This window comes from Trachurus japonicus, chromosome 20 (assembly GCF_045865225.1).
Source record: "Trachurus japonicus isolate A0001 chromosome 20, Traja_1.0".
Classification (NCBI taxonomy): Eukaryota; Metazoa; Chordata; class Actinopteri; order Carangiformes; family Carangidae; genus Trachurus; species Trachurus japonicus.
In genome coordinates this window covers 24208911-24224766 of record NC_140926.1, presented here as the reverse complement: position 1 = coordinate 24224766, position 15856 = coordinate 24208911, and the positions used below count along the sequence as shown (strand labels likewise).

Genomic DNA, 15856 nt, shown 5'->3' with positions numbered 1-15856 from the left:
ACAAACAAACAGACAACAAAACAAAACAAAAAAACATTAAAAGGTATAACATGTAGGAATTCCCCCCATCTAGCGGTGCGGTTGCATATCTGAACGTATTCTTGATGTTGCATTCACATGAAATCGGGCAGACGTCAGACAGACAACAGACGCTGCATGTAACAGGATAAACAAGCGTCTATGTAAACAAGTGGTCCGTCAGCACTAGGCAAAACAATACAGACAATATGTTGTCATGGTGATGTCGTATTGTTTACCTGACCCACGTTTTACCGTCTTTCTCTGGTCAAGTAAAATGACATCCGGTTGGTTTGCCGACGGTTCGGTGCGTCGCCCACTTATGTATTTGTAACGACTTGTAACAACTCATTCTAAGGTACCAGAAAGCTTTCATTTGTATGCGGGTGTGATTCCACTTCAGTGAAATACGTATTTATGAAAGACATATTTGATTTTTGCTAATAAAAAGCTAAATAAGTTACATACTGGGGCTTTAAAACTGACCCTCCAGAGCTCTGCTGCCTCTCTCACACACACACACACACACAATAGTATAACTTGACTCAGATCCACACACACACAAACACACACACCATCCTGATGCGGCAAACATTCGGATTAATCTGCCGCTGTGAACACTGCAGCTTGTTTAATAGAACCTACAGAGATCAGCAGTTTCCGTGAATGACAGTCTTTTTTTGTGTGTGTGTATGAAGTGCTTTTAAAGGTTTGCTTCTTATCAGTGAGCTCAGAGCCACACACACAGGAGAGAGGAAGACAAATACATGTAAAATCTTTTTCTAATTCAAAGCTCGTCTCAACTTCCCAACAAACTCCAAAATATCTGCAGGTCACAGCTTTTGAATGGGATGTGTTTTCAAACTGAAGTGCAGCAGTGCAGTTGAAGCACATTCAGTTTGACTGAAGCTGCTCTAACAGACTCCAGGTCTGAGGAAATCACAGTCTGTCACACACATGACACACACGCTTTGTTCAGTCAGGAGTGATGACGAGTTGAGTGGTTTCCTCTCTCCCTCCATGCACGCACGACTTCCTCTGTACATGAGCAAGAACTACGAGTGACGCGTCACCTCCTCCTCCTCCTCCCCCTCCTCTTCATCCCTCCATCTCTCAGTCGGTGGCAGAGGGATGAGAGAGCACAGATGCAGCCTTTCGTCATGTCCCTCTCTTACGTAATCTCCAGGTGTGATCCTGGTAAACCTACATGTATTCTTCCTTATAACACCTCTTTTCTAAACTGGAGCTGATGATAGTGAATCAGTGTGACCTTTGACCTCTCACAAAAGAGCACTCTGACTTCACAACCTTCACTTAATGTGGACACAGACAGGTGACAAGAACGCAGTCTCAATGCACAGGTGTGAAAATGTTTCTAAGGCTGTCGACATGGTTAAAGTGGACCAATTCTGATTTTTTTCCTCTTAAAGGAGAATTCCGGTCATTTTCTAAGTAAAGCTCTACAGCTCTAGGTTCCAGAGTGCCACCATAGGAAAAAATCTGAGAAAAATATGTGCAGACCGGACCTAGCTCTCCTCTTGCTAGCTGCGCTACACTGCAGTTAAACAGTAAACAGTAAAGTAATGGGGGCAGTTCTTCTAACCGTGGCCTTGGCAAAATATCACTACACACCGCCAACATCCGCCAGTTCCTCACCACCAGTGTGGATAACTCTGTTAATATGAGAGAGCTGTGTTAACGTGTGTTTTTATCACATACCTCTTTACTCTAGCTTCCAGGGTAGACCTTACTAGTCGACTGTCGAGTTCAGGACTGTTTCCATCAACAAAAACAGAAACGCGAGGAAAACATGGATTTAGGAGGAAAAAATGATTTTGGATGGGAAAAAAGCAGTTATATTCATATTGATGCTTTTTTCCCCAGGTACGTGATAAAAACACACAGATAACACTGCTCTTTTATATAATGAAATAATGCGTCAATAGCGGATACTGAGGACAGTGTATGTTGTTTACCTGCAGCTGGTGAACAGCTGACTTCCTCCTCTGCTTTGGTAGCCAACTGTGTCTATGCATGCGGGTCGTTGCACACAAGCAAAGCAGGTTTAACAAACTCTGAGTCTAATCCTGAACTCTGAGTTGATCTACTCTGAGATAGGAAACTCAGAGTTTTGGGTTTCAGAACAGGTGATAACAGTTAGTTCAATCAACTCTGAGGTAACTTGACCCTGAGTTACGGGGAGATGAAAAGCCCTCATCAATGGAACAAAGATAACATGATTCACCATGGCAACCAGCAAAAAAAGGCCTCGCCCCTCCCACTTCTCACAGTGGAGTGACGAATGAATGCTGACGCAGAATGACGACCCCCCCCCCCCACACACACACACACACACACAAAAAAATAAAAAATAAAATAAAAGAGAAGAAAATAAAGATTCTGTAGCAGCGGCAAATGGACGTGAGCTCTGATTTTTTTTTTTTTTACCACGGGACAATACGTGAAAAAAAATCTCAGATATGTCACTTCAATAGAACATGTAAACAAATGGGAATTGGGCATCAAGGCCTGTAGTGTAAAGACAGCCTAAGACTGTGCTGCAGCTTTCTGTGACACAAGAGGGGAAAAACCAGACCGGAGATCAGTCTGAAGGTCATCCAGAGGTCGTGTCAAGCCCACCGAGCTAACACACTGATGACTGAGGTCATGTCATGTTTGCGCCTGAATCACAGACGGAGCATGCAGCGACACAGGGTGACGTCAGAATGGCAGACGCTGCTTCGCCTGCGTCTATTTTTGAACAGTCGACTGAGAAAAAGAGAGTGAAGGAGGAGAGTAAGTAGACCTGGTTTCACTCCATCCTGGTCATCCTGACCCTGAGCCGATCAGGGCTCGCTGACCTGGAAGTTTCCACATGTGGTGACACAGACCGAGACAAATCTTTTATCGGGGAGGAGACCCGGGGGAGGGAACGTCGGAGACAGGAAGCTCCGATCGGTTTAACAGAAGAACCTGGACAACAGCAAAACAGGAAGTGACGCAGGAATAAGGGGATGAATAGAGATGAGGGCGGCCACGGCCACGGCCTCCAGAACAGAATATGTGAGCCTCCTCTCAGGAGGGATGTGATCAGCTCGGTCTGGGATTGATTTCATTTATTGATAGCGAGCGTTAATCCTGAAGAGCCTCGGAGACTCAAGCTGACACAACATCTGTTCCTGTGGAGCGGCGCTGGACATTCACTCGGTCCATGGTTCAACTGCACCTGAGAGACACTGATGGCACCGATCATCTTCGGCATAAATCTAATCAATACATCAGGAAGCAATAAAGAGTGAAGAGGGAAAACTCAAAGGAGATTAAGAGCAGAGATCACAAAACAAACACGAGGCAGAGAAAAGTGGAAAAAATGAAGAAATCACGTCCACATGTTAGAGCGATTATGTGAAAATACACACAGTAGAGCAAATGGACAAAGATCAGAAAGTGAAATATTTCAAACAGTGGGAAATGGAAATTCGATCAATAAACTACGGCCCACTGGACAGAGAAATTCAATTAGCACTATTCTAAAGCTCCAAATTTTCCTTTTGTTACATGTTTTACTTGAAGTGTTGATCCACAAGAAGACGTATTGGTGGTTAAAAGGGACAGTTCAACATTTTGGCAAATTGGCCCATTGCCATAATCCCTATAGTTTTAGGAGTAGGTTCGTTACCTTTAATTGTCGGTGCAAGCTATTTTTAGAACAGCGGAGCAGAGCCGTGAGCTGCTCAGAGCTACGCTACGGGGTAGGGTCATGGGATTTCTTGGTTTCCCTCATCAAACACATCAATTACACAATCCAACAACTCCAAAACACTCTGGTGGACAAGTTGTGACCTGCACATTCACCACGCTATGAGATAATAACACAACGTTACGAGATGGAGTTGTTTTCGAGGCAAATGCAGAGACTGCTTGCCGAAAAACTGCCCCCAACGGGAACGCTGTATTGTATTTGATGTTGTGTTTGATGAGGGAAAGCCTCTGTAGCGTAGCTCTGAGCAGCTTGCGGCTCTGTTCCGCCGTTCTGAAAATAGCTTGCACCGACAATTAAAGGTAACGAACCTACTCCTAAAACTATAGAGATTATGGCGATGGGCCAATTTGCCAAAATGTTGAACTATCCCTTTAAGAACCAAAGACCAGCCCAGTACAGCTCTATCTCCTGTCTCTGAGGGTGAGCTGCTCAGCTTCTCTAAATAACTAGTTCTTATTCAACACATCGGACCGTGGATGAATACATAAACAGAGGTGGTATTTTGGCAGCTGACTGTGTGTCGTCCCTTTTCTGGTGTGGTGCTATCCTGAGGTGTGTTCATGTGCTGGAGGAGAAGAAATTGTGTAAATAATAACATTCAAAATCTGTGTGCGATGGAATCAGCCACACGACTGTCTCTGGAGGATTTGGAAAAAGTGTGTGTGTTTGTGTGTGTATGGAAAAAATGCCTGGCACAGAGGCACAGACATATGTCTTATTTTACACACACACACTGCAGCAACTGTCTGTGTGTGTGTGTGTGTTTCTATATATATAACCATGTGTTCTTCAGTGTATGTTTATTTATGCTCCTCTCATGCCCCCCCACCCCCGCCTCCCTCCTCTTCCTCTTCCTCCTCCCTCTGACAGCCAAACAACTGCCTCTCTCTCCTTTTCCATCCACTTTCTTCTTTTCCTTACTTTTTAACATCCTTTAGTTTAAAGGTATATTGTGTAGGAATTCCTCCCATCTAGCGTTGCGTTTTATATCGCAAGCAACTCAGTCGTATTTTTCATGCTGCATTCACGTGAAATTGGGCAGACGGCAGACGGACGACAGCCACTGCACGTAACGGCATAAACAAGCCTCTATGTAAACAAGTGGTCTGTCAGCACGAGGCAAAACAATACACGTGACAATATGTTGTCATGGCGATGTCATATTGTTTACCTGACCCACGTTTTACCGGCTTTCTCTGGACTTCTGTGACTAAAATGACATCTGGTTTGTTAGCGACGGCCGTCTGCCCGACTGCAGGTGAATGCAGCATCAGTGTAACGCTCCATTCCTCCTCACTGCGTTACCGCGGTGACTTTTCACAGACGCCACCTCCACCTGAGCCGACAGCTCCGGTGTCTCCGCTGAGTTTCCGTGGTTTCCTACCGTCACGCTGCCACTGAACGTAAAAACATGGAGACACGGGGCGGTGCGTGGCGCAGTGGTTAAAGCGGCCGCCCCATGTAGAGGCTACAGTCCTCAGCGCAGGCGTCCCCGGTTCGAATCCCACGTCGGGCAGACCTTTCCTGCATGTCATTCCCCCTCTCTCTGCCTCCCCCTTTCCTGTCTATCTATACTGTGGACTATCAAATAAAATTAAAAAAAGGCAAAAAAAACCCAAAAAAAAACATGGAGACACCACATGGCAGCCAGCACCGAGCTTACCCGCTCCATGGAGATATGAATGATATGAACGGGCCGGCTCATTCAGAGCTGAAAGGAACACTTCACTTTGTTGATGGGGGGATTACTGATTAATGAAAAACAGACTTTTGAACCAAACAATCCATTTTCGTGAATAGATAACAGGAGAAGTTACACAATGTCCCTTTAATGAAGTGACCTCCTCCCCCCTCCTCTTTTCTTTTTCTTTTCTTGTCTCCCCTTGTTTCTCCATCTTCTTCCAACATCCATATCCAATGTCTTTCTTTCTATCTTTCTGCATCCTGGAGAATATCTGAGTCAAAATAATCTAGATTTGTGGTTGTGTCAGTCAGTCCAGCTGACTGGACATTAATGTGGAAAAGGGAGACAGGACAGTACAGGACACCTCAGGTTGTCTCTGCATTCAGCCCCTGAAAGGGAAGAAAAAACAAAAGAGGCACAGGGACAGCGAGGGCCTTGGTGGAGGGTTTGTCCCATGGAAGAAAGAAACTGTTGTATAAAATTAAAGATAGGATACAGAGACAACCTGAGCCCCGAGGAATGGTTACCAAGCAATAAAACACACATGCACACACACATGCACATGCACGCGCGGCCTCTCCAGGGGGTAACTTTAATAAGAGCCACACTCTGATCGATGGCTTTAATTTAAACATCAAACAAGACACACTGCAGGAAGTCCACCACTGCTAAACGAATTAGAGCGTGTGTGAGCGCCCGTACCTGCACACAGCGCCAGTGTGTGTGTGGACAACGTACCGGAACAACACACTCGGCTCTGCATCGCTGGGGTTGCTCTGGAAACCACCAGATCTGCAACCGACCTGGAACCAGTCGTCAGCAGGAGCTGATTGGACGGTTTCTGTTTGTGAAGAGTTCACAGCTTCATGGTCGACAGAGAACTCCAAGGACAGCTGATCTGTCCCTGGATCAGATAAAACCAGGTTCACACCAGAGACCAGGTTCACATCTAGAGACCAGGTTCAAATAAGACACCAGGTTCAGACCAGGATCTCATACCAGAGACCAGGATCTCACACCAAAGACCAGGTTCACATCTAGAGACCAGGTTCACAGCAAAAACCAGGTTCACACCAGAGACCAGAATGTCCACACCAGAGACCGGGTTCACATCCAGACACCAGGTTCACACCAGAGACCAGGATCTCACACCAGAGACCAGGTTCACACCAGAGACCAGGTTCACATCCAGACACCAGGTTCACACCAGAGACCAGGATCTCACACCAGAGACCAGGTTCACACCAGAGACCAGGATCTCACACCAGAGACCAGGATCTCACACCAGAGACCAGGTTCACACCAGAGACCAGGTTCACATCCAGACACCAGGTTCACACCAGAGACCAGGATCACATCCAGACACCAGGATCTCACACCAGAGACCAGGTTCACACCAGAGACCGGGTTCACATCCAGACACCAGGTTCACACCAGAGACCAGGATCTCACACCAGAGACCAGGTTCACACCAGAGACCAGGTTCACATCCAGACACCAGGTTCACACCAGAGACCAGGATCTCACACCAGAGACCAGGTTCACACCAGAGACCAGGATCTCACACCAGAGACCAGGTTCACACCAGAGACCAGGTTCACATCCAGACACCAGGTTCACACCAGAGACCAGGATCTCACACCAGAGACCAGGTTCACACCAGAGACCGGGTTCACATCCAGACACCAGGTTCACACCAGAGACCAGGATCTCACACCAGAGACCAGGTTCACACCAGAGACCAGGTTCACATCCAGACACCAGGTTCACACCAGAGACCAGGATCTCACACCAGAGACCAGGTTCACACCAGAGACCAGGATCTCACACCAGAGACCAGGATCTCACACCAGAGACCAGGTTCACATCCAGACACCAGGTTCACACCAGAGACCAGGTTCACATCCAGACACCAGGTTCACACCAGAGACCAGGATCTCACACCAGAGACCAGGTTCACACCAGAGACCAGGATCTCACACCAGAGACCAGGTTCACACCAGAGACCTGGATCTCCACACGAGAGACCAGGTTCACACCAGAGACCTGGATCTCCACACCAGAGACCAGGTTCACACCAGAGACCAGGTTCACATCCAGAGACCAGGTTCACATCCAGAGACCATGTTCAAATAAGACACCAGGTTCAGACCAGGATCTCACACCAGAAACCAGGTTCACACCAGAGACCAGGTTCAAATAAGACACCCAGAGACCAGGATCTCACACCAGAGACCAGGTTCACAGCAAAAACCAGGTTCACACCAGAGACCAGAATGTCCACACCAGAGACCGGGTTCACACCAGACCAGGATCTCACACCAGACCAGGTTCACACCAGAGACCAGGTTCACATCCAGACACCAGGTTCACACCAGAGACCTGGATCTCCACACGAGAGACCAGGTTCACACCAGAGACCAGGTTCACATCCAGACACCAGGTTCACACCAGAGACCAGGATCTCACACCAGAGACCAGGTTCACACCAGAGACCAGGTTCACATCCAGACACCAGGATCTCACACCAGAGACCAGGTTCACACCAGAGACCAGGATCTCACACCAGAGACCAGGATCTCACACCAGAGACCAGGTTCACACCAGAGACCAGGTTCACATCCAGACACCAGGTTCACACCAGAGACCAGGATCTCACACCAGAGACCAGGTTCACACCAGAGACCAGGATCTCACACCAGAGACCAGGATCTCACACCAGAGACCTGGATCTCCACACGAGAGACCAGGTTCACACCAGAGACCTGGATCTCCACACCAGAGACCAGGTTCACACCAGAGACCAGGTTCACATCCAGAGACCATGTTCAAATAAGACACCAGGTTCAGACCAGGATCTCACACCAGAAACCAGGTTCACACCAGAGACCAGGTTCAAATAAGACACCCAGAGACCAGGATCTCACACCAGAGACCAGATTCACATCTAGAGACCAGGTTCACAGCAAAAACCAGGTTCACACCAGAGACCAGGTTCACATCCAGACACCAGGTTCACACCAGAGACCAGGTTCACATCCAGACACCAGGTTCACACCAGAGACCAGGATCTCACACCAGAGACCAGGTTCACATCCAGAGACCAGGATCTCACACCAGAGACCAGGTTCACATCCAGAGACCAGGTTCACACCAGAGAGAGGGTCCCACACCAGAGACCGCAGGTTCACATTTAGAGACCAGGTTCACACCAGAGACCAGGTTCACATTTAGAGACCAGGTTCACATCCAGAGACCATGTTCAAATAAAACACCAGGTTCAGACCAGGATCTCACACCAGAAACCAGGTTCACACCAGAGACCAGGTTCAAATAAGACACCCAGAGACCAGGATCTCACACCAGAGACCAGATTCACATCTAGAGACCAGGTTCACAGCAAAAACCAGGTCCACACCAGAGACCAGGTTCACATCCAGAGACCAGGTTCACATCCAGAAACCAGGTTCACACCAGAGACCAGGTTCACACCAGAGACCAGGATCTCACACCAGAGACCAGGTTCACATCTAGAGACCAGGTTCACACCAGAGACCAGGATCTCACACCAGAGACCAGGTTCACATCTAGAGACCAGGTTCACACCAGAGACCAGGATCTCACACCAGAGACCAGGTTCACATCTAGAGACCAGGTTCACACCAGAGACCAGGTTCACACCCAGTTCAGTGAACAAACAGCTCTCATGGTGGTTTGGGTTTAATGTAAATAAAAATGTTGAACTTAAACCAGTCCAGTGTCTTTCTCTGAGCTGACCCAGGGTCAGTCAGTGTGTGGACTGAGCCATAGAGCGCTTTAACGAAGCTGGACCTACTACAGGTGACTAATATCTGAATTTAGATGGAAAACAAACATGTTGTCTATGAGCATATGATCCGCTCAGTAACAACATCAAAAAGCAATGCCCTGTGCACCTGTCGCCACGCCCAGTGCTGATGTCACAGTGAACTACCAGGGTCCACCTGTGATTGGCTGCGGCACACTGACATGTCAAACTACTTGAGGTCGGTGGAGGAGCTCTTTAATGGAAGTGGATGTGTTTTTCCTGCTGTAGCTCACAGCTCAGCTCCATCACACACTCTTCTCTTTATTTTTGTTCCTGTGATGTTTGGAACAGTGATTTAGTGCTACTCAACAGTTGGCTTACACACGTCTCATAATACATAACCAGCTGCATGTGAACTGTACTTATCATCTGCACTAATTACAACTTTTATGAACATGGATCAGAGATTAATGTTGTGAAAACGGAAAAGTTTATTGCAAGGTTAATACAGGACACGCTAATAGTCTGAGATACAGTGTGTGTGTGTGTGTGTGTATTTGTGCATGTGCGCATACAAGTGTAACAGTATGATTGCATGCATGTGTGTGTGTAATCCTATCTGCTTGTTATGCAGGGTATCATTACATCCATATGGTCGTCACTCACATTCAAACACACATGGATGCATGTGCACACACACAGACACACAAAGTTCAAGTGTCAGAGGCATTTTTGAACATCACAGTTTATTTTAGCTTTCTGACAAACACTAAAACACAGAAAATGACTCCAAACAAATATTTTTAAAATTAGAAACAGTGAGAAATAAAACAAGCAAAGAAGAAACAGGAAATAGTAAAAGTTCCTCAGTGTGTTTCAGTTAATCTGATCCACACTAACTGTGACAACATGACTGCCTCCATATATTTCTGTGTGTGTTTGGAGTGTGTGTTGAGGTTTAAAGGTGGCACATTTTCCCAGAATTTTGTTTAGAGTGCTTCAATAAAGGACATCAATCAAATCTCTCTCTCTCAGACACACACACACACACACACACACACACACACACACACACACACATTGTGTGTGTGTGTGTGTGTGTGTGTGTGTGTGTGTGTCTCAGAGAGTCTGTAGGCAGTTACCAGGCCTGATCAAAAGGCACTCACTGATCACAGAACAGTTTTGTGGTTGTGCCTCCTTTTCCTCCTCAGTTCCTTCACTTCCTTCCTGCTCATCCCTCATTTCCCTCTCTGCTTCTTTTTTGGCTTCTAATTCACCGGCCAACAGTGGTGGACAGTAATGGAGTAAATTTACTTGAGTACTGTACTTAAGTACATATCCAGAGGATTTGTACTTTACTTGAGTATTAGATTTCTTTGGTACTTATTACTCTTACTTGAATACATTTCCAAGACGAATATTTTTACTTTTACTCGAGTTCATTTCTAGGAAGGCTGAAAAGTACTCGTTACTTTCAGGTCTGCTCTTTTTTTTTTCTAAAATCCTATTGGACACAAGCTGTGTTTGTCAGAGAAGGAAACCCTAACCCCTAAAAGCAGCACATCAGTGCAGCTGCTTTCAAAGAGTTCATTCTCACAAACAAGAGTTAAAGCAGATATCAGTGGAATGTTTTTGTTAATATAAGTCCTAAATAGTCCTATTTTCCGTCAGCAATCACTTACATGAAGTATTTCAGCCTAAACACGAGTCTCTCCGTCACTCTGCTCTGCTGTAACCCGAGGAGAAAATTTTCCTTGTGGGATACAAGTGTTATCCAATGAGGGGAGAGAACGGCATGAAGGGCTGTGTGTGCAGCCAAGGGATGCGCGTGAATGTGGTGACGTAGCACGAGGACCAATTGATGCCTGACAAGGGCGGGGGCTGCTAACTCATGGTGCGTTCAAGGAAACTCGTACTTTGTGTTGTTCCTTCCTGTGAAGTCATACCAGTTCGATCTGGTACGAGTTCACGGGTCGGAAGTTACGAGTGGCCGTTATAGGGAACTTTCACAGACAACAGGACGGTAAAAACACGAGCTACGGGTTACCTGGAACGCTACCAAGTCGTAGTTGTGACTTGAAGCTGTAACTTACGGTTTCAAAAGCCTGCCTTGAACACAGCATTAGCCGAAACGGCCGTGCCCCTGATATCTGCTTTAAAAGCTCCTTAAATTCATTTAGAAAAAATTATAGTAATTTATTGATGTGAAAAATAAGAAATGTACTCTTTACTCTTACTTTTATTTAAAAGTAAATTTAAAAGCATGTACTTTTGGATACTTAAGTACCTTTAAAAGCAGGTACTTTTTTACTCTTACTTGAGTAACATGTCGACTGAGCTACTTTTACTTGTAACAGAGTAAATTTTGACGAGTGGTATTTGCACTCTTATTCAAGTACTGGGGGTCGAGTACTCTGTCCATCTCTGCCGGCCAATCAGAAGCAGAGCTGCGGGTACAGGAAATAAAACCATCAACTCCCGTCATCATCCCTCCGTCAACTTCCCCGTCACGAGGCCGACTCAGATGATGACTTCTTCACCCTCTTTCCTCTTCCAGCTCTTTTAACGCCCCCCCCCCCCACATCACTTTGCTCTCTCTAACCCCCCTCCCCCTCCCCGAGCCTTTGAAGCTAGCTGTGGCAGTCCATTAAGTCGACTAACCAGCACCCATGGGAGCCATCCAGGCCGCTGTTACATCATGTTACTGCAACATCAAGGAGAGAAGGACGGAGAGTGTGCGCAGCAGCAGGATGTATGTACAGTTGTGTGTATGTGTGTGTATGTGTGTCACACTGTGAGTGTGAAGATCTGAGGTTGCCTGAACCTGCTGCTCTCTGTTTGACCTCCACAATCAAAGCGGCTTCTGAATATCGCAGCGTTTTCATTCCTGTGAAGTGTCAGAGCTGCTTTTTTCTTCCATATACGGCCGCATATCAGCACTTGACAGGATTTTTTAGATGCGTTACATAAAGCCGCGGCCTGGATGCTAAAGGTCCCGGGTGATTTGGTTTTTCATGATTTTCAGCTCATGACATGAATAATGCCCTTCATCGTATTTTTTAAATGAGTGTGTTTTAGTTGGAGAAACACTCATTTTAAACTTTGAAGAGTAAAGCACTGATGCGTCGCACTAGTGGTCTTTCACGTCTAAAAATAAGTCGTCATGGATCGCATCCTTTTAGATGTGACGGTTGAAAGTGTTCCTCAAGTAATATTACGAAATGTTTTGTCTGTCAAGGTTTTAAATTAAGGTTTGGTGAAACTATTTTGGTCAAATATACATTTTTACCATATAAGCCATGGGAGAATATACACAGCAAAGTTACAGACATTCAACTTCTGTCCAGTTAATCTGGACACGTTGCTGGTTTCTCATTGCGTGGTTATCAATACATTTCTAACTACATTCTTTTCTGTGTCTAGAACAAAGCATTGCATAAAAGATCAAGCATAACTCATGATCTGATAAAGACCTCAAAGACTTCAAATCACCTCAGGAACAATCCAAACAAACGTGTGCAACTTTTGTTATAATGGTTTGCAGCTTTCATTTATCAAATAAATTCAAGGTTTGCTTTTGTTTTTGTTTTTTTACTACTATTCCCTATTACAGTGGACAGAAGCCCTTCCTGAGTAACAATTTGTGATTAGCTGAGGCTCCGCTGATTCTGAAGTGACAAATTTATGAGGCAAAGCTCAAAGGTATTGTAAAAGGAAAAGTCTGACTCTGGCCTGTTTTCATCTGAGAAACAGATGCCACTAAAACTTCTTGTGTTCGAGGTGCAGTGAGTGATGCTGGAGAAAGACTGCTTAGAATTAAAGTCAAGTGAAAAAACAAATACAGCCTTCTCTTCATGCTCCAAAGATAACAGCAGGTGGTAAACCCTGATAACAGAGTTCACTTTCTTCATGTCCTAATGACGTTTGTTGTTAACAGATGAGATTCAACACATCTAAGAAGCCGAGATGCAGGGCAGCTTTCTGGCTCTGTGGAGGTACAGCAGAGAAGTGATGAACCCACTGAGGATGTTGACGTTCAGAGTGACTACTGTAGCCTCCAGAGTGGCCACTTCCAATAGCAATAATACCAACATTATGAGATGGAAGAGCTCGGTACTGCTGGTGAAGACCAGGGTGATCATGATGATGTTGAAGGCCTTCCTCTTCACAAGGTTCTGGCCGTCGTGGTGGCGCTGCCCATCGCTGGGCCCCGGCTGCTTCAGCACGCACAGAATGTGAACTCCACAGTACGACATAAGGACCAGGAAGACCAGGGATTTGCACATGTTCTGATAAATTGACTGCACTATTGACAAGCCGAGTACAGGCATGATGCAGAACAGCAGCACCAGCAGCCAGGTGACCACGCAGAATGCTAGCTTGTAACGGAGAGGTTTGAGCCTGCAGAGGAAAAGACAAGACTGCTTAAAGGGATATCAACATTTTGGCAATTTGGCCCATTGCCTTAATCGCTATAGTCATAGCAGTAGGTTCGTTACCTTTATTTGTCGGTACATTTTTTTTTTTAGAACCGCCAAGCAGAGCTGCGAGCTGCTCAGAGCTACGCTACGGAGGCTAATGGGATGTCTTTGTTTCCCTCATCAAACTCATCAAATACACAATCCAACAACTCCAAAACGCTATGATGGACAAGTTGTGACCTGCACATTCACCACGCTATGAGATAATAACGGGACGTTACAAAACAGAGTTGTTTTCAAGGTAAATAACAGAAACTGTCCCTGAAGGCAACGTGCATCAGCGGCTTTGCATGAATTTACCTCTAAAACAACTCCGTCTTGTAACGTTCTGTTATTAACTCATAGCGTGGTGAATGTGCAGGTCACAACTTGTCCACCAGAGCGTTTTGGAGTTGTTGGATTGTGTATTTGATGAGTTTGATGAGGGAAACCGAGAAATCCCATGAGCCTCCGTAGCGTAGCTCTGAGCAGCTCGACGCTCGGCGGTTCTAAAAGTAGCTTACACCGACAAATAAAGGTAACGAACCAACTGCTATGACTATAGGGATTATGGCAATGGGCCAATTTGCCAAAATGTTGAACTATCCCTTTAAGCAATGGGAATTAATACAACAAGGGTGCTTTCACACCTGGATCGATTGGAGACGTTGTTCTGTTGGTCATATATAACACAAGCGGGCTGAGATCGTTTGAAGAGATGGTCTCGGCTCGTTTCCAATCGAGCCCTGGGGCATTTCGTTTGCAGTGAGAACCTAATCGACACAGCAACCGACCGACCGTCTTCAGTGGTTCGTACTGAGTGATCCTCGACCAGAACTTGGCCTGAATCAGTGCATCCGGTCGGCTTCTTTTTTTGGTTTTTGCCGTGTTCGGGTCGGATTAGGACAGAATATAGGCTACACAAAAGACTTGGATTGGACCCCTAACGACAGCAAATCTATTTGCTCCGTAGGTGGGTCTAGAAACGATCCATAGGAACTTTTTGAGTCTCGAACACCGATTGTGTTCACCAATCACAGCGCTCTATCAGTTTAGAGAGTCGTTGGGCGGGCTTAACGCGATGACGACATACATTTTAATTGGCTTTGCTCTGATTGGTCGTAGCGCTACCCTATTGGTGCAGAGGCAGTTTGAAAGACAGCCTTCATCCCCCTGGATTGAGCCGAGGTCTACCGGTCGTTTCCAGACTAGACATTTTAATGATATAGTCTGGCTTATCAGGCTAGGTGTGAACACAAACGGCCCCCCCAAAAAAGATGCATCCTGTGCGTCATTTTCTGGAAGGTACCTGAGGAAGGTGGTGGGATGCACCACAGCCAGGTAGCGCTCCAGGCTGATGCAGCTGTGGAAAATGGGCCGGGACACAGACATGAGCGCCAAGAAAAAATTCAGCAGCAGCATGCCAACGTCCACAGCCATCCCCAACACAAAGTGAAGTATCATGTAAATGGTGGAAACACAGAAGATGATCTCCGAGATGGCCAGGTTGAGGGCGAAGAGCTCCGAGGTCACAGTTCCGCCGCCTTTGCTGGCGATCAGCCACGCCACATAGATGTTCACAGGGAAATTCACAATCAGGTTGCAGAGGAAGAAGCCTCCTATGCCAGTATAGAAAGCAATGTCGTCGGACAATGAGGCGCTGTCGGCTTCAGACTGATTCATCTTCACCAAATCCAATCTGGAGAGGCAAAACCAGAGAGGTGTTTGAGGCCTTCAAAGGACAGTATATTCAATAGGCATATTTACTGGTTCTGATCTTTACCAACAAGAGGTGGAATAATAATCTCTCTTAGGCCTAGTCCACACGAACACGGGTATTTTTGAAACCGAACTTTTATGGCCCCCGGTTTAAAAAAAATTTGCGAAAAAATCCGCCTCAAACAATGTCATGCGCATGCCAAAGCAGTAGGTGGCGATGTCACTCCTAACAGGAAGGCCATTTTAGCCAATCACAGGGAAAAACAACAATGGCTATGCTAAATGCTAAATGCTAAATAGCGCCCGGTAACAGCAACCAGAGACTGGAGGCTCTGCAGCAACTCCGTCAGCTGGTCACGTCTATAGAGTGCTCCACAGGTCTCCATGGATACAACTTACTGTTTACCCTCGCACAGTGTGACGTT

General features: G+C 46.2%; 2 protein-coding genes across 2 annotated transcripts in view; both read right to left on the bottom strand.

Annotated features, from left to right (window-relative positions):
* sugct (succinyl-CoA:glutarate-CoA transferase) overlaps positions 1 to 15856 on the bottom strand; it is a 127828-nt gene that overhangs the window by 14235 nt on the left and 97737 nt on the right. The gene's annotated exons all lie outside the window — the stretch shown is intronic.
* Positions 12658 to 15395, bottom strand: LOC146966969 (uncharacterized). The gene is made up of 2 exons (XM_085763966.1): positions 15022 to 15395; positions 12658 to 13653 (listed from the first exon to the last, which is right to left on the bottom strand). The coding sequence occupies exons 1-2, from the start codon at positions 15393 to 15395 to the stop codon at positions 13206 to 13208; spliced, it is 822 nt and encodes a 273-aa protein (XP_085620092.1). The 3' UTR covers positions 12658 to 13205.

What these genes read in the sequence shown, in the direction of transcription:
- LOC146966969 (XM_085763966.1), bottom strand. Translation starts at nt 15,395, where the DNA reads ATGAATCAGTCTGAAGCCGACAGCGCCTCATTGTCCGACGACATTGCT. An exon ending in CATCCCACCACCTTCCTCAG is followed by an intron (nt 13,654 to 15,021) that starts GTACCTTCCAGA and finishes TTTCCTCTGCAG; the next exon opens with GCTCAAACCTCTCCGTTACA.